The sequence below is a fragment of the Mustela erminea genome, chromosome 1 (genome assembly GCF_009829155.1).
Source record: "Mustela erminea isolate mMusErm1 chromosome 1, mMusErm1.Pri, whole genome shotgun sequence".
Classification (NCBI taxonomy): Eukaryota; Metazoa; Chordata; class Mammalia; order Carnivora; family Mustelidae; genus Mustela; species Mustela erminea.
In genome coordinates this window covers 61,125,439-61,145,043 of record NC_045614.1, presented here as the reverse complement: position 1 = coordinate 61,145,043, position 19,605 = coordinate 61,125,439, and the positions used below count along the sequence as shown (strand labels likewise).

At 40.0% G+C, this 19,605-nt stretch overlaps 1 protein-coding gene across 8 annotated transcripts in view; it reads left to right on the top strand.

The window, feature by feature from the left end:
* Positions 1-19,605, top strand: part of MYRIP (myosin VIIA and Rab interacting protein) — a 392,721-nt gene that overhangs the window by 161,361 nt on the left and 211,755 nt on the right. For 7 of the 8 annotated variants that reach the window (XM_032345061.1, XM_032345144.1, XM_032345567.1 and 4 more), the window contains one exon: positions 14,454-14,675. In XM_032345061.1, coding sequence (XP_032200952.1) covers positions 14,454-14,675 — 222 coding nt within the window. Of the gene's footprint in view, positions 1-11,806; positions 11,831-14,453; positions 14,676-19,605 lie in introns of those variants that run through there. The other variant, XM_032345467.1, reaches the window with a different exon arrangement.

Sequence of the window (19,605 nt, the reverse complement as noted above, 5' to 3'; positions counted from 1 at the left end):
CAACCAACACAAAAGAAATACAAACAATTACAAGTTCATATTATGAGGAACTATATGCCAACAAATTAGGCAATCTGGAAGAAATGGATGCATTGCTACAGATGTATAAACTACCAATACTGAAAAAGGAAGAAATAGAAAACCTGAGCAGACTCATAACCCACAAGAAAATTGAAGCAGTAACCAAAAATCTCCCAACAAACAAGAGTCCGGGGCCAGATGGCTTCAGGGAATTCTAATAACATTTAACCCACTGAGCCACCCAGGCGCCCCTCTACCAAACATATAAAGAAGAATGAATATCTATTTTTCTGAAACTGTTACAGAAAGTAGAAATGGAAAGAAAACTTCCAAACTCATTTTATGAGGCCAGCATTACCTTGATCCCAAAACCAGACAAAGACCCCATCAAAAAAGGGAATTACAGACCAATATCCTTGATGAACACAGACGTGAAAATTCTCACCAAAATACTAGCCAATAGGATTCAATAGTACATTAGAAGGATTATTCACCATGACCAAATGGGATTTATTCCTGGGCGGCAAGATTGGTTCAACATCTGCAAATCAATCAGTATGATACAATACATTAAAAAAAGAAAGAACAAGAATCATATGATCCTCTCAATAGATGCAGAAAAAGCATTTGACAAAGTAGAGCATCCTTTCTTGATTAAAACTCTTCACAGTGTAGGGATAGAGGGAACATACCTCAGTATCATAAAAGCCATATACAAAAAGCCCACAGCGAATTATCATTCTCTATGGGGAAAAACTGAGAGCTTTTCTCCTAAGGTCAGGAACATGACAGGGATGTCCACTCTCACCATTGTTGTTCAGCATAGTACTAGAAGTCCTAGCCTCAGCAATCAGACAACAAAAAGAATGAAAGCCATCTGAATTGGCAAAGAAGTAGTCAAACTCCCACTCTTTGCAGATGACATGATACTTTATGTGGAAAACCCAAAAGACTGTACCCCCCCCCAATTGCTAGAACTCATACAAGAATTCAGCAACATGGCAGGATATGAAAATCAATGCACAGAAATCAGTTGCATTTCTATATACCAACAACAAGACAGAAGAAAGAGATATTAAGGAGTCAATCCCATTTACAACTGTACCAAAACCCATCAAATACCTAGGAATAAACCTAAACAAAGAGGCAAAGGATCTATACTCAGAAAACTGTATAACACTTATGAAAGAAATTGAGGAAGGCACAAGGAAATGTAAAAACATTCCATGCTCATGGATTAGAAGAACAAATATTGTTTAAAAGTGTCTGTACTATCTACAGCAATCTATACATTCAGTGCAGACCCTATCGAAATACCATCAACTTTTTTTTCATAGAGCTGAAAACAAATAATCCTAAAATTTGTGTGGAACAAGAAAAGACCCCAAATAGCCAGAGTAATGTTGAAAAAGAAAACCAAAGCTGGTGGCATCACAATTCTGAACTTCAAACTCTATTACAACACTGTGATCATCAAGACAGTATGGTACTGGCACAAAAACAGACACATAGATCAATGGAACAGACTAGGGAACCCAGAAATGGACCTTCAATCTATGGTCAACTAATCTTCAACAAAGCATTAAAGAATATCCAATGGAAAAAGTACAGTCTCTTCAGCAAATGGTACTGGGCAGCCATATGCAGAAGACTAAAACTGAAGCATTTCCTTACAGCATACATAAAAATAGACTCAAAATGGATGAAAGACCTAAAGGTGAGATAGGAATCAATTAAAACCCTAAAGGAGAATACAGGCAACAAGCTCTATGACCTTAGCTGCAGCAACTTCTTGCTAGAGATGTCTCCAGAAGCAAGAGAAACAAAGGTAAAAATGGACTATTGGGACTTCATCAAAATAAAAATCTTCTTTTGTGGAGCAAAAGAGACCGTCAACAAAACCAAAGACAACGAACAGAATGGGAGATGATATTTGCATATGTCTTAACAGATAAAGGGCTAGTATCCAAAATAAGAACTTATCAAACTCAACACCCAAAGAACAAATAACCCAATCAAGAAATGTGCAGGAGACATAAAAGACATTTCTCCAAAGAAGACCTACAAATGGCCAACAGACACATGAAAAAATACTCATCACTTGTCATCAGGGAAATGCACATCAAAACCACAATGAGTTACCACCTAACACCAGTCAGAATGTCTAAAATTAACAAGTCAGGAAATGACAAATGTCAGTGAGGTTGAGGAGAAAGGGGAACACCTATTACACAAAATAAGAACTTGATATCAGAACTCTCTGGAAACATTTATTTCTGTTTCAAAATGGAGCTTTATATTGTGTTTGTCATAAATCTACATATTCTTCTCTACCAGATGACTATAATTGCAAAGTAGAGCTTGCTTTGACATCTGATGGCAGGACAATAGTGTGCTACCATCCTTCTGTGGACATTCTATATGAACATACACAACCTATCCCTCAGCCGGATCCTCTGCTTAATAATGAAGAAACACATGACCAAGTGCTGAAAACCAGATTAGAAGGAAAAAATGAGCACTTGGAGCAAGGACCCATGATAGAACAACTTAGCAAAATGTTCTTTACTACTAAGCACCGTTGGTATCCTCGTGGACAGTATCATAGATGTCGTAGGAAACTGGATCCTCCAAAAGACAGATGATACTGAGGTTTTCAGGAATCAAAAAGATGTTATCTTGTGTCTCATTCACCTTTTGAGAAAATGCATTGAGTATATTCACTAACGTGTTATATAGCAAAATAATAATAAAATGTGTTCATGTAAAAAAAAGAAGATGTGGTATCTATGTACAATGGAATACTACTCATCCATCAAAAAAATGATATCTTGCCGTTTGCAACAACAAATGGTATTAGGGAGGGTATTATGCTAAGCTTAATAAGCCAATCAGAGAAAGACAATTATCATGTGATCTCACTCATATGTGGAATTTAAGAAACAAAACAGAGGCTCATAAGGGAAGAGAGGGAAAAAATAAAACAAGACAAAATCAGAGAGGAAGACAAAATCATAAGAAACTCTTAATCATAGGAAGCAAACTGAGGGTTGCTGAGAGAGTTGGGGTATGGGGTAACTGAGCTATGGAAATTAAGGCAGACGTATAATATAATGAGCACTGGGTGTTATATAAGATTGATGAATCACTGACCTCTACCTCTGAAACTAATAATACATTATATATTAATTAATTGAATTTAAATGAAAATAAAGTCCTAGGACACAAAAAATTAAAAGATAAAATTTGTTGCACACATACTCTCTGACGCCATTATAACCAGGACATTCCTATCAAGTGCTCACATGAGCAAGCTATAATTTGGGATACTATACAAAGGAAGGATTCTACTCATGTCCACAGGCTGCTCATCATTCAGATACAGAACACAACATGTGCTTATGCCCTCTAGAAAGTAACCCGAGTAAAGTGTGGAAGCCTCTCATTTTGTGCCTCAGAAATGTTTTGTAGGGATCAGTTCTACAAATGCCTTACACATAGTATGCATTTTATAAAGGTGATTGCCATTCTTTTTTGTGGAAGCATGAGTTTAAAAAAGGAAGTCAGGACGCCTGGGTGGCTCAGTTGGTTAAGCGGCTGCCTTCGGCTCAGGTCATGATCCCAGGGTCCTGGGATCGAGTCCCACAGCAGGTTCCTTGCTTGGCGGGGAGCCTGCTTCTCCCTCTGCTTCTGCCTGCCTCTCTGTCTGCCTGTGCTCGCTCGCTCTCTCTCCTTCTGTCTCTGAGAAATAAATAAATAAATAATTTTAAAAAATAGATTTCCTTTAAAAAAAAATAAAATAAAAAAAATAAAAAAATAAGTCATCTCTTTTTCTCTGGGAATGGAGATGTCAAAGAAATTTAACAAACGGCTTTAAAAATGTTTCTGTAGGTTTTCCAATAGTTTCCATTCTGTATTCAGATTTGGGGCAGGTAGTTCACTATAGAGTAAGAAAGGGAGTCATCTGTGCCTGAGCATCAGAGGGTAAGTGCCGTAACAGCTATGCTGCATCACCAGTGAAATTTGATATCTCTCCACAGGCTGACCTATACAGTGACTTCTTCTAGATGGAGAAATCAAAATACTAATAGAATTAAAGTAGGTGTTCACATACAACACATCATGCATTAAATGTCAGAATATGGATGTGGTCTGCAGTGTAGAGATTTTCTTAGCGTCCATCCCCAGTAAATGCGAAAATGAAGTCTGGAACATTTCTGTTTCATTCACAACAGCCTGGAGAGTGATGACAGCTCCACTTCTCATGGGAGAGTATGCTTGCTCAAGGTCAGATCTATATCAACAAGCGCAACAGCAGGAAGAAAATTCTGCAGGGAATAAGTGTCTGTTTCTGCGGATGCCACAGCCTGCAGGTTTGCCCGGCTCTAGAAATGGTGCCTGTGCTCAGCCACAGAGAAATTTTTATTTGCATGTATTAGTATTTGAATGATGAATAAGAACATTCCAGAATCTAAAATATTATATTTATCTCTTATTAAGAAATAAAAAAGAAGAATCCTGTTCCCTCATTTTATGTGTTTGAATTCTCCTTTTAACTTTCCTTTGGTGCTTTATCTTTGGTAAATTTTCAGCAACAGAAAGCAGAATGTCTTGCTTAGCATGACCAAAATTTACCGTGCAAAATAAGAGTTGGTCAAGTGTTTGGTCGTTTTGCATATGGGTTTTCCATAATGGTAGATTCCTAAGCAACTGACTATTAAGAGGTTTTTATATTCATCTGGCCAATGCTCTTGTTTTACTCTAATCCCCAGCCCATTGACTGAACTTGCTTGGAAAGAAATAGTACACCCTGGAACAGGCAATCCAGGCCAGGCCTTGTGTGTTGGGAAGAAAGAAGGCCACCCCTGTCCTCCTCTCTGAGGAATTCATTGTTCTGTAGAAGGCACACGAACAAATGGTTACAGTTCAGCGTAATGAGTGCCATGAGAGAGTTAGGCACAAAGTGCTAGTTATGCCTGGCAGTACTGGAAGCACGATAGAGAAGGGGACATTTGAAGTGGATCTGGAAGGAAAAGGAGGAGAAATGTGCTGGTAAGGAGAAAAGGAGAAGAAATGTGCTCAAAGGGGTGCCATACAGCCAGAGTCATCATCACACCTTTCTAAGTAGTGGTGAAGGGCAACCATGTATTTTCCAGGCTGGTCATTCTGCATGAACTGTCGCAGGTGGCTTGGAGAAGAGTCTGCTGCAGTGTTGTGAATGCTGATGGTGAGGGGCTCAGCTAAGGGGAGATGTGTTTAAGGGGTGTCATTATGCTAAATGGATAGGATTTGATGTGCAATCACAAAAAAAAAATAAGAAAAAAGGAAGTGTTGGGAATTCCTTTTAGGATTCCAGAGAGGCCTCGGGACAGAATTTAGTGCTCTTTGGGGAAAGATCTGGGGATGGAAATACTACCTATAACCTTAGACAGTTGGAGGTTGGTCCCACATAAGATGGCAACCTAGAGACCTCGACGACTACAAACTCTCATCCAAAGCTTAGGAGAGCAGATGGGACCAAAGGTGTGAGGACAAGTAGCATGTGCACCGCAATTTGTGACACACATGAGGCTCAACTGCTTAAGCGGGAATGAAAACAAGATGAGGAATAAGAAACAAACTCTGCAGAAGACATAATGCAACATGAATTAATCTGGATAGAAAACTGTAGCTCCACAGGAGTGTCTGGTAACCAGAGAGCAGAGTGGTCAAGGGAGCCGATGTCAAGGTCAGATGGAATGGGAACTTCAGAAAATCTTTGAATATGATATTATGTGACTTTTCTTTGAAAATGTGTCAGTCAGGGTCCCATCAAAACAGAAGCTCTTTTAATATTTCATACAGAGGTTCATACAAGATGTTCCAGAGATCAGTAACCACAGGAGCTACTTCTGCCTTTAGGGCTGGAGGAGAAAAGGAAGAAAAGTGTAACTCAGATTCCACAGGCCTGCATTTCATGGCTATTACCCTATTCCTGCTGAAGGAGCCCCCACCACCAAGAGGGGACCAAGGAGCCCCATTTACCCACAGTTGCCTGCTTCTACTGAAACATGAAACAGGAAAATGGTGTCTCCCTCCCACTTTCCAGTCTCACACAAATACCTCCCATTGGCAAAGCCAAACCAACACCAGTAGGCCAGAGGGTCTCCAGGCTTCCAGCCCTTTTTGTTACATAAAAGAGACCATGGAAAAACAAGAAAGATGCACAGTTCCAACAGCCAATACCTGGGAGAGGGGACTAAAGCAATTGTTTTTATATACTAGGTACTATTATTTCTCCTTTATAAAATATGATGTGTATAATCTAGTTAAGAAATGGGCAGAAGACATGAACACTTTCCCAAAGAAGACATTAGATGGCTTACAGATACATAAAAGATGCTCAACTTCACTCATCCTCAGGGAAATACAAATCAAAACTATGATAAGATATCACCTTACACCTGTAAGAATAGTTAAAATTAATAACACTAGAGACAAAAGTTGTTGGCAAGGATATGGAGAAAGGGGAACCTTCTTGCATTGTTGGTGGGAATGCAAACTGGTGCAGCCACTCTGGAGAACAGTTTGGAGGTTCCTCAGAAAGTTAAAAGTAGAGCTACCCTACTATCCAGCAATTGCATTACTAGGTATTTACCCAAAGGTTACAAAAATACAGACTCAGAGTGATATGTTTATAGCAGCCTTATGAACAATAGCCAAATGATGGAGAGCGCTTAAATGTCCATTGATTGATGAGTGGATAAAGAAGATGTGGTATATAATATATACAATGGAATATTAACCATCAAAACAATGAAATCTTGTCATTTGCAACAACATGGAAGGAGCTAGAGAGTATTACGCTAAGTGAAATAAGTCAGTCAGAGAAAGACAAATACAATATGATCTCACTCATATGTGGAACTTATGAGAGAAAACATATGAACATCTGGGAAAGGGGAAAAGAAAAAAAGGGGAGAGGGAAACAAGCCATAAAAGACTCCAAATGATAGAGAACAAACTGAGGGTCGATGGAGGGACGTTGAGTGGGGGTTGGGCTAGATGGATGGTGGATATTACAAAGGGCACTTGGATGAGCACTGAGTGTTGTATGTAAGTGATGAATCACAGAATTCTACTCCAGAAACCAATTTTGCCCTGTATGTTACTAAGTAAAATTTAAATTTAAAAAATGATGTGTAATGTACCAATTTTTATAGGACATGTCTTTACAGGCACTGTGTCTTGTTTTCTTTCTGCTCCTCATGCCTAGGATAGTAGGTGCTCAGTAAGTGTGAATTGAGTGAATAATTGGCAATCTAAGCAATAGTGTCTATGATCATGAAGTGGTGCTACACAGGTATGGATCAGAATTACTGTCTCTTTGATAGCAAACAAGTGACATGTGCCATCACTTCTCCCTGCCACACCTGGGGCAGACACTGCTAACTTTTCATGACTCTCTAGCTCCATTGAGCCTGTGTACATCCTCTCAACTGACAGTGCTTCACTCACTACCAGTCAATCAGAGTTGGCAGGGCAGTGGACCAAGAAACCATGAAATGTCGATAGGTTTTTTGGATGTCCATTGCAATCATTAGTCACTTGGAACATGCAACTCAAAATCACAATGAGGGGCACCTGGATGGCTCAGTCGGTTAGGTGTCTGCCTTCAGCTCAGGTCATGATCCCAGTCCCAGGATCCAATCCTGCATCTGGCTCCCTGCTCAGTGAGGGTCTGCTTCTCACTCTGCTTGGGACATAGAATCTGATAAATAAGAGATGGTTCAGAAGAAGGCCATGCTATTCCTCTCCTGAACCTCTGGTTCAAAACACTCCATTTGCTTGGAACAAATTCTGGAGAGGTTGGTACAGTTTTATTATTAGATGCTCGGTTTTAAATGTCCCTGGAGTTTGCAGCCTTCTGTGTCAGGAAACAAAACTCATAGTGCTCAAGTGATCCTGTGGATTGACTTCACAGAGCTCTTTTGATCCCCAAAGGCTTTCCTTCCTGGATGTTTTATCCTGTTTAATTTAGTGGCTCTGAAATATCAATAGAAGCCGGTCAATTGCTAAGGCTGTTCTTATGTTGTTTACAGATGTCAGAGCTGTCAATGACTTAGCTCATCTCCTGCTCTAAATCTGAGAGATTGGAGAACAACATCTTTATGCCTTAAGGGAAAAAAAAACCTCTGTCTTGTTTCCTTGTAAATATTTTGTTTAGCCAAGTCTAAATTATGAGCTGGCCTGATATGGCCCCCACTTCTAACTCTGGATTCAGCCTCTCCTTGCTCCCCAGTGCTCAAGCAACAAGTATTGGGCAGTGCTATGCAGAGCAGTTAGCCCTGCTCATATATATCATCAGATGTTTAAGCCAGCTCAGGACACCTTGAAAGTTAATGCTGCAAACACACCTGAATTGTCATGAAAAGATGTTTTACGATATTGTTGTTAAGTGAAACATGAAGTTATGAAACCATACATAGATTCCCAATTCTAGTGGTGGGCTAGGATGAGCTAGTGCAATCCTTCTTTGTACTAAATACACTAATAAAACACAAGATTTAATATTTGTAAACCATGTATCTGGTAAGGGACTTGTGTCCAGAATACATAAATAACTCTGACAACACAACAATAACAAAGATAAATAATCTAATTTTAAAATATGCAAAAGGTTTGAATAAACTTTTCTCCAAAGAAAATATGCCAGTGGCCAATAAGTACATGAAAAAGTGCTCAACATTACTCGTCATTAGGGAAATGCAATCAATACCACAATGAGGTAGCCCCCTCATAATTCCTAGAATGGCTATAATTAAAAAGACAGACACTAGCAAGTGTTGGTGAGAGTGTGGAGAAATTGGAACCCTCATGTTTTGCTGTTGGTGATATAAAATGGTACCGTCTTTTAGAAGACAGTCTAGCAGGTCCTTAAAAGCTTAGGGGCGCCTGGGTGGCTCAGTGGGTTAAGCCGCTGCCTTCGGCTCAGGTCATGATCTCAGGGTCCTGGGATCGAGTCCCGCATCGGGCTCTCTGCTCGTTAGGGAGCCTGCTTCCCTCTCTCTCTCTCTGCCTGCCTCTCCATCTACTTGTGATTTCTCTCTGTCAAATAAATAAATAAAATCTTTAAAAAAAAAAAAAAAAAAAAAAAGCTTAAACATAGCATTATCATAGGACCCAGTAATTTTATTCCTGGAATTGAAAACACGTCCATGCAAAAACTTGCTCATGGGTGTTCATAGCAGCATTATTCATAATAACCAAAAAGTAGAAGCAGCCCTAATGTCCACCAATTGGTGAATGGATAAATAAAATATGGTATATCCATAAATGGAGGATTATCTGGCAGTAAAAAGGAATTAAATGTTAATACATGCTATAGTATAGATGAATGCTGAACATAGCAAAGAAAGAAAGAAGCCAGACACAAAAGACAATGTATTGGGTATGATTTCATGTATATGAAATGTCCAAGATAGACCAAACCATAGAAACAGAAACTATATGAGTGGTTGGGTTGGCAGGGACTGGGTGGAGAGGCCAGCAGTGGGGAGTGACTGCTTGATTGGTATGGGGTTTCTTTTGAGGATGATGAAAATGTTCTGGAATTAGATAGTACTGGTAGCTAGACAACTTTGTGAATGTACTAAAAACCACAGAATGGTACAATTTAAAAGGGTAAATGTTATGGCATGTGGATTATATCTCAGGTTTTCTTTTAAGTCAAGGGGAAAAGTAAGAAAGGGATACTCCTCAGGATGGAAGCAAAGAGGGAGGTAAAGCTAAGTGGTCGGCATGATCAGATAGAGAAGGAAAAGGCTCTGATGGCTAGTGGCTGCACTGCTAATTTCTGTGTGCGGACAGAAGAGGTGGTTTGAGCCTTCGAAGGGCAAGCTGAGAATGAGACATCTGTACAATGTGTACAGTATTGGAGGCTTTCACTCTCAGTGAAAGGGGACACCTGGAAAATTTCTACTCACTGGCTTTGGGGGGCTAGAAAGCAGGTGACCTTTGCCTGGAACCCTGGGTGGAAGAAAATAAGCCTCCCATTAGGGATCAAAGCTCAAAGTCCCAATCCTGCAGTACACATGGGATTAGAAATCCAAATCCTATTACTTGTGTGGTACGGGATTTTCCAGGCTAAGAAACAGATGTGAAACTGGTCTGGAATTGATAACCCCTCTATGGTGCCGTGTGAAAACAAATGCATAGCTGGCTTGCTCTCTGCAGCCCTTGCACAGAACAAATGCACTTGGGGGAAGAGCAAGCTAGGCTGAAGGACGCCTCATTCAAAAATGGTAAACCAGGGGCGCCTGGGTGGCAGAGTGAGTTAAAGCCTCTGCTTTCGGCTCAGGTCATGATCCCAGGGTCCTGGGATCGAGCCCCATGCTGGGCTCCCTGCTCCACAGAGGAGCCTGCTTTCCTTCCTCTCTCTCGGCCTGCCTCTCTGCCTACTTGTGATCTTTGTCTGTCAAATAAATGAAAAAAAATAATAATTAATTTTAAAAAAATGGTAAACCAGGGAAGCCTGGGTGGTTCAGTGGGTTAAAGCCTCTGCCTTCAGCTCAGGTCATGATCTCAGGGTCCTGGGATCAAGCCAGAATCAAATCGGGCTCTTTGCTCGGCAGGGAGCCTGCTTCCTCCCTCTCTCTCTCTGCCTGCCTCTCTGCCTACTTGTGGTCTTTGTCTGTGAAATAAATAAATAAAATCCTTTTAAAAAAATGGTAAACCATAAAAGAAAGAACCCACCTTGAACAAGACTTAAGAGACACACCCGGTAGAAGAATTAATACCCCTTCTAAGAATTTAAGATAATGTAAGAACCAGGAAGAGGATATAAAGGAAGTCTATTTAAAATGGGTAAAAAAAGAAACATAAGAGAATGAATAAGAACCAGAATTGAATGGCACCAAAGAGAGAAGGACAGGCAGACTTTAGTGGAAACAAATCATGCAACTTCTGGAAATAAAAATTAAAGTCCATTAAATTTAAAAACATTTAAAGAGTGGAGAAAACATGAATGAGGAAAGAATTTCTAAACTAGGAGTTAGAACCAAAGCACGTGTCCTGAATGTATCTCAGAAATACAGACATGACAGAAAGATTAGGAGGCATGGAAGAACAGGGAAGCCTTGACATAGAATTCCAGAAGGAATGATTAGAGAAAATACAGCAGAGGACAGTATTCAAAGTTATAATTGGGGAATTGCTTAGAATTAATGAAAGCCTTAAAAAATTACCAAGAGTTCCAAGAAGAACAATGCAAACAAATCCCCACTTACACATTTTTTAGTGAACACCGAACAGAACACTAAAAACAAAAACAAACAAACAAAAACCAAATAAACAAACAAAAAACTCTTACTAGTAGCCAGTGAGAAAAGTGAGATTCCCTGCAAAGGAATAATCAAACTGACAAACTTCACATTACATTCGATATCAGGGGAAAAAAAAGATGGACTATTCCCTTCGGTATTATCTGGTACCTTTGGAAAGGAACTGCCAACATAGGATTCTGTACCCATTGAAAGCATCATTCCAACATGAGGATGAGATAGACATTTTCAGCGAATAAAGGTTGCTAGAGTTTCTCTTGTGGGGAGAATTGCCAGAAGGAGTTCAGAAAAAAAAAAAATTAAAGAAGAGGAAACATCAGACGCAAGATGCACTGATAAACAATAAAATTGGTACATGTGGATAAATCTATGCAAATGGCAACTTAAAAATAATAAATGAATTCTGCTTCTGTTGACAGCTAAGCAAGCTCCTATTGGACCAACCCGCCTGCAGATGAAAAGAATATCTTCTGGACCCAAGACAAAAAGTGGTTACTGCACACTGCACAGCACCCCATTTGCAACCAAATCCAGGAGATACAGGAGGGATGTTGACACTTGGAGGAAGGAAATGGCAGTAGAATTCCTGTGTTCTGGCTTTTTGTCTGAGAGCAGGTCCCATACTGCATCATGTGGGGTGCTAAAACTACAGTTAAACAATATTAAGAACAATTTTGGCAGTTACAAACTAAGATTGAACCAAAATACTGTCAGTAATAACATAGAACATCAGAAGGAATTAACACTTATGTTGTTAATGAGAGGAAAGCCATTAACAATAGATATTAATCCCAATATGCATGTCAACCACTAGAAGAAATGAAAAAGAACAAATGCCAAATCATACTCAGGAAAGAAAAGAGAATGAAGAATATCAATCTAATAAAAAGTAGGAAAGGAGAAAAAGAGGAAACAAAGAACATGATAAATAAAAAACATTAAATAACAGTAGAAATAAATCCAAATGTATTAGTAATCTAGTGCTTGCTTCGGCAGCACATACGCGAATATATTAGCAACCTCAATATAAATGGTTTAAACTTACATGGTAAAAGGAATTCTCGTACAGCGTGAAAATAGCAAATTCAGCTACGTTCTGCTTATAACATCCCGATATGAAACACAATACAAATGTTGAAAGTGAAGATTCAGGTATAAAAAGCTATACCCTGGCACACCATCAATTTAAAATTAACGACTATAAAAAATAACTAATGTAGACCATAATATAAGACAGACTTGGAGACAAAAAAGCATTATTAGGGATAGAGAGGATTTTATGTGATCACAAAAGAATATTTCAGTAAGAACATAACATTTATTAACTTAGGATATTTGATGCACCTTACATTATAGTCTTAAAAACATAAAGTAAAAATGAACTAGAATTGAAGAGAAATTATAGATCCACAATTATAATGGGAGAATTCAATGTTTTGTTCTCAAGAAATAGAGAGCAAATATTCTTTTCAAACACACATGGGACTTTACAAAAATTGATCATGTAGTAGGCTATTGTGCAAGTCTCAAAAAGTACTAAAGAACTTATTTCTTCCAGACTCTCTTCTCTGATCAAAATGTAAAATCAATAACAAAAGTCCTATATGTGGAAATTTCAAGCTCAAGAATTTTTATTGTTATATTCAGTTAGCCAGCATATAGTACATCATTAGTTTTTGATGTAGTCTTCAATGATTCATTAGTTGTATATAACACCCAATAAAAATGATCTGATTGAAAACCTGTGGGTGCAGTGAAAGGGATAGGTGGAGAATTTTATGGCCTTAAATGCATATGTTAGAAAAGAATTAACATTAAAAGTAAATGGGCATGAGAGACTGTGGACTCTGAAAAACAATCTGAGGGTTTTGGAGGGGCAGGGGGTTGGGGGTTGGGTGAACCTGGTGGTGGGTATTATGGAGGGCACGTATTGCATGGAGCACTGGATGTGGTGCATAAACAATGAATTGTGGACCACTGAAAAGAAATTTTAAAAATAAATAAATAAATTCTAAAAATGATGCAGCACAAAAAAAAGTAAAATGGGCTTTACTTTTTAAAATTTATTTTTTAAAATTTATTAAAAACTATATATAGGAAACCCTAGGGACTCTGCAAAAAAAAAATCAAAAAATTTAAAAAAAACCTTCTAGAACTGATAAATGAATTCAGTAAATTTTTTGCAGCATACGAAAATAAAGTGCAAACTGGGAGAAAGCATTTGCCATATGCATCCCAGATTGATCTGGGATGAACTGCAGTCACAAGCTGGGTGTGGAAAAAAAAATCAGTTATTTGGCTGTTTATTGCTTGTAGGCATCCATTTTTGTAGCAGGAAACACATCTCAAATTTGCCGGGTCAGAGTAACTTGGTTACTTCCACTCGGTTTTTCTTAGGAAACCCAGTCTCTTCAGGGTATCCTTGTCTCTCAGGGTTCTTGTTCCTTCTCTCTGAGTGGAGAGATTCTCCCTGAGTGGAGAGAGAAGCCTGTGCAGTGGTGATGTTTTGCATTAACATGGCTGGCCATATGCCTGGTATGACCATGAGCTCTTGGAAGAAAGGATTGCCTTTGATCCAGTCCTGAATCACTAGTGCTTTGGATTTGCCCATCACCCAAAGAATCTTTATTGACTTATGTTAATTTGAAAGCTTTTAAAATCCCTGGGTGCTTTCATTTCCGGGGGATGTTAAATAGGACCAGGGCCGCATTTATCCTATTCCCAGCAGGGCTATTGTGGGGATTAACGTTTCAGCATAGATGGTCTATAGCTCCTTTAAAAAGGCATTGATTAAGTTAAAGGTTTTATTTTTCAAGGATGTGCTTAGTTTTTATAATAGTTTGTATCTCAATCTATTGTCTCAAACATAATAAGTCTCATGGGATTTCTCATAGAAAACGTGACATGCAGAAGTGCACAAAAATTAATCCACTATTAGGGTTTCTCTCTGGATATCACGTCAAACCATTGGTGTTTCAGAGTTTATCATTTTGTGGGAAGATTCTCCATGGTGCCTTGGCCTGTGGGAGGCCCTGGGAGAGAGTGGGGGTGCTTTATGGGGAGTGTGTCCTGACAGGATGTGCTATTTCTCTTCTCCTCCCGGCTGCCCAGCGAGATGAAACAGAAGCTGGCGGAGGAAGGCAGCAAATGCAGCATCCTCTCGAAGCACCAGAAATTTGTGGAGCACTGCTGCATGCGCTGCTGCTCGCCTTTCACCTTCCTGGTCAACACCAAGCGCAGGTGTGCCGACTGCACGTTCAACGTCTGCAAGAGCTGCTGCTCCTACCAGAAGCGTGAGAAGGTGTGGATCTGCTGCGTCTGCCAGCAAGCCAGGTGAGTGGCCAAGTGGACCTAACGTGTCCGCTGGGGGCACAGTCTTTCTTTAGCCAGGTAGGAGCAAGCAGAGCTTGACTGGTCAGCACAGAGTACTGACCACAGTGAAGAGATTGCCGAGGTGTACAGAACACCACATGACCTTTAGAAAGAGAAGGAGGTCTTGTCCTTCCTTCATTCATTCCACAGGCATGTGCTGGATTCTTGGGAATTAAGCTGGGTGGGGGAATGTGATGGTGGATCAGGCAGATTGCTTAGCGGGGATGGTGAATGCACAAGTGTTGATCTCGGTACCATGATACAGGCCTGACCAGTTCACCTGTTGGCGAGGAGCCATTAGCTCTAGGGTTTGGAAAAAGCTTCACAGAGAACAAGAAATAAAGGCAGGATGGTAAAAGATGAAAAAGAATTACTAACGTGAAAAGGTGTGAGGATGGTGGTCTCCATGTGAAGGAAATGGCTAGCATGGAGTCTCACAGAGATACATGTTTTTTTAATTCTCTCAGTGACTGCCAGAGTATTTCTTTAATACACCAAGTATTTAGAAACTGATAAATTTGATAAACTAGTGTCTGGTGTTTGTGGCTTGGAATTCTTAAGTCATTGCCAATCCTAGCCTCTGCAAAACACATTTGTATTCATTGCATCCTTCCATAATGCCTCTCACTGTGAACAAGACAGAGACTGGCTGTTCCCAAGAACACACACCGGAGCTCCTGCCTCCCTCATTTTTTCATTCTTTCCTCCTGCCTTATTTGTTCACTTTTATCCTTTAAGTTATCAAGCCCCAGCTTTTTCCCATAAAGTTAGTTCATGGAGATGACTGCTAAGCTCCCTTGGGATCCCCAGCAACTCAGTCTCTGAGTTATAAAGAGAAACCAGTGGAAGCAAACGTGATATATTGAGGACCCATTGTCCAGGATGGGGTGCTCGCCAGGTTCTGCGCATGACTTTCAGAGCAAGGAACCTATCCGAGTCCACATATATCAGGAGGAGGAGAAGTCCTGTGGCACCAAAGGGAAGGAGGAGACTTTAACTGTAGGTGAGCCTGTGCTTGGGAGTGGATGATGCAACCTGGTTAATTCTGTGTCTTCCCTTTCTAGGTAAAGTTGGGTAAGGGTCAAGGGCTTGTAACAAGAGAGTTGGATGTTGGAAGAGATTTGTGCAGCAGACATTACAGAAGTTGGAGTCTCAGGCTTTTGAGCTGGGTTCTAATCATTGACTGGTATACTTCTGACCAGCCCATTTGTGTTTTGCTCCAGCCATACTCAGCCTCGTGTGTGCAGACATGAGGAAAGCAGATGGTCAGGTTCTTTCTGGGTTGGGGAGTCTTCCAGGGATTTGGAACAGATGCAAGGGTAATGGGGTGTAGTATATTTAAAATGTAAAAATTAAAATGATAGGTTAATGTGGATAGTGGATTAATGTGGATAAAGGAAAGACAGAGAGGAGCTGTAGATGGTGGGAAGAAAATGGAAAGGTCAGTCAGCTAGAAGTACCTGGTGTAAAGCTGAAGAACTGTCTCCATAGGGGTACTTAGCAGAGAATGTTTTGTGTAGGGGAAAAGATGTTTGCAGTAGTGGTTTGCGAGGTGGAGCCATTGGATGGTGAATGTGGGCAGAGGAGGCTGAGGTCTATCTGAGGAAGACGTTGGACTAAAAGGCAAGTGCACATATTCTGAAGTGACCAGGCTGATGGCAAAAGTTTGGAGGGGGAGACTAATCCAGGTGACACAACTTTCTTGAGTGAAAAAAGAGGAACGAGCAGGCCAGGAGGTGACAGAAATAAGGAGTGGAAGAGCACGGTGTGGCTGAATGTCATAATTGTGCACCCAGCAAGCTGGGTGAGTCTTAAACAGCATTTACTCCAACATCTGCCTATATTAGTGACCAACCTAATAGGAAATGAATGCCTCAAGGACAGGGACCCTCCCCGTCTTCTTCAACTCCATTTGCAGCATGAGAGCCTGGCAGGTAGAAGGCACACAAATCTTTGTGGGTTGAGTAACAGACCAGGACAATGTTCCAATTGTGTGGTACAAAAGCAGCCAAATGTGTGGTACAATGAGGCTTCAGGAATTTTATTTCATTTTTTCCCACTTTTCCCAAATTAACTTTATTTTTTAATAACTTTTATTATGTGATGTTAGTCACCAAACAGTACATCATTAGTTTTTGATATAATGTTCCATGATTCATTGTTTACATATAATACCCAGTGCTCCATGCTATACATGTCCTCCTTAATACCCATCACTAGGCTTACCCATCCTCCTGAGAATTCGCAGTTTCATTCCCAGAGTCCATAGTTTCTCATGGTTCATCTCCCCTTCCGATTCCTAGCCACCCCTCCTTCGTTTTTCCCTTCCTTCTCCTGATGTCCTCCATGCTATTCCTTAGGCTTCAGGAATTTTGAAAGAGAAAAGGATCCAGAGAGTGTAGAGTGTCTTAATAAGGTTTTCTGGAAGACGATGGACCCCAGATAGAACTCTGATTGGGAAGAGGAATCACAGGGCATTCTTGGGCAAGGTATGCCAAGAGCAGAAAAGATCCCCCAAGGTGTGCAAAGGGCCTGGAACAGACCACTCTTTGCAGTGGCATGTAGAATTAGGTCCGTTTAGGTGAAGAGTTTCAGTTTGATCCTCAAGAGCTGTGGTATCATCGAAATTTCAAAGCCTAGCAGTTATTAAAATGTGCTATTATTTACTGTCCATTCACCCACACACAGAAGGAAATACTGGTACCTGCATGATATTTTTTCTTTCCATTTTTCTCTTTTCCTCTTCTCAGCGGATCAGAAAAAAATCTCCAAATTCTACTAAACAGTTAATAGCAATAAGACATGCAGTCACAGCCTTTCGACCCCACATGCCCTGAGTTGTGTGTATGGGTCTATTATCAGTTCCAATTAAATGATACATTGCTTTCATCATGTAACAATCATGTTAAGTGAGAACTACACTACTCAGAATCATATCATTTGTAAATGGAAGAACCTTGCTTGAAAACCAGTCTTCTTATTGAAAGCTGTGCTATTTCATTTATACAGGATTGTCTCAAGCAATAGTTAGATATTGAAAAATAAGCTGTAAAAGGGCAACAAATGGTTTGTAAGGCTATATTTTAAATTTCTATTTCACATTTCTAACCACCTAAAGAGAAGGCAGGAGGCTTTGGTAATCCTGTTGAACTAAATCTTGCATCATTTCCATGTCAACATTGCATGACAATTCCCTGAGTCTTGGAAGGGCATCAGAAAGCAAAGAACCATCCATAGAAGGATAACTTGAAAGATATCTGAAAAACTCATGTACCTTTGCTCTATCAGTTTTTTAAAGGAAGAGGGAGATTACTGAGAAATCACCCACATTCAGTGTGTCTAGCACAGATAGAACACTCCCACACTTGTTTAATCAAAGTTGGCAGAAGGACAATCCTCAGGAGAAGTTGGGAATTTTGCTGTTTCCATCTTGTGTGATGTCATACGGGGACACCTCTGGGAGTTTGAGGATTATAATAATATTGATAGAAAAGTGGAGCTTTTTCCTTGTTTCATTCAAGTTCATCATAGAAACCTGTCTAGGGGGAAAAATCCATGATACACGTGGCAGGTTTTTGCTTCTAGAAGTATGTCCGGGCCAAAGCACCTCAGAGTATGGGCTGACAGTGTTGTATATTTTGAAGGATGCCTGAGAAGAGTTTGACTTACGTAGTCAAGCTGTATAACTCCTCAGCACTACACAACAGACACAGCCAGATCCATCGTGTGAAGCATTGAAGGACTACTTTGATTTGAATCGTGTATGAAAATTTTCTGATCAATAATAGCTTGTAAAGCCTGTCGAGGTTCTGGAAACAGAAAAAAAAAATGGTTTACAACAGATTGTTTAGACTTTAAAAAGAGATTTTACCTGCCAAAGGCCGGTCATGCTGGTGGATGGCATTGTGGACACTAAGCCTCCATCCACATTTTTCATCAGTTTCTCTGCTCCTGGTACAATCTAAGATTCACCTCTTGGTTTAGAGGTGATTAATTTTATTGTGGGTGTTCATCCAGTAGATTCATATTCAAACAGTTGGGTTTGATGCTCTATATGTCAGAATCTATGAAGAACACATTGTGTGTGCGTGCACGTGTGTGCACACTCGCATGCATGTGCACTTGTGAAATCTCAGTGAAATGCTGGATAGCAGCTCTGTGAATTTGCAGAGGTGACCACTTTTGTGAGGCCACATTCAGACCCATATTTCACTGCCCACTGGCCACGGTGTGCTTTTCCCTTCCTGTCTAAATTAGTCCCATTTGTACTGCATTGATTTAGTTTCAAGCTGTTTGTGCAGTGGCTACCATATGCATACAGAACCAAGAATAATTATAAAATAATAAGAATTCTTGCCCACAAAAATTAAGGAGTCAGGAGTTGAGTAAGGGTAGACCTTCATGCAAAAATATTAACAAATTGCTTCAGAAATAAATGACTATCAGGAACTTGAGCCTGTCTATGGTATAGATCTAAATCAACGACTTGGGTTAGAAATGTAGGGTTCATCAGGGAGGACCCAGATAGTGTGTAGTCTCTGTAAAAATGGTGGAATCTATAAATTCAGCTTTCTTCTTCTTCTTTTTTTTTTTTTCCCATGTCCTAGTCTTCTGTTTGGTTATTTATTACAGTAAAAGTATTTTAATTGTAAATGAAATTTCCCTTTTAATGGCCATTGCTGTAATTATGATCAGCAGGTTCGTTCATCATCCATTCTTTTGCTTCATATGTTTTCCATTAAAAGCTATTTTTGTGAGGCCGCCTGAGTGGCTCAGGTGGTTAAGCATCTGACTCTTGGTTTCAGCTCAGGTCACGATCTCGGGATCTTGAGATCAAGCTGCATATGGGCCTCCACACTCAGCATGGAGTCTGCTTGTCCCTAGGCCCTCC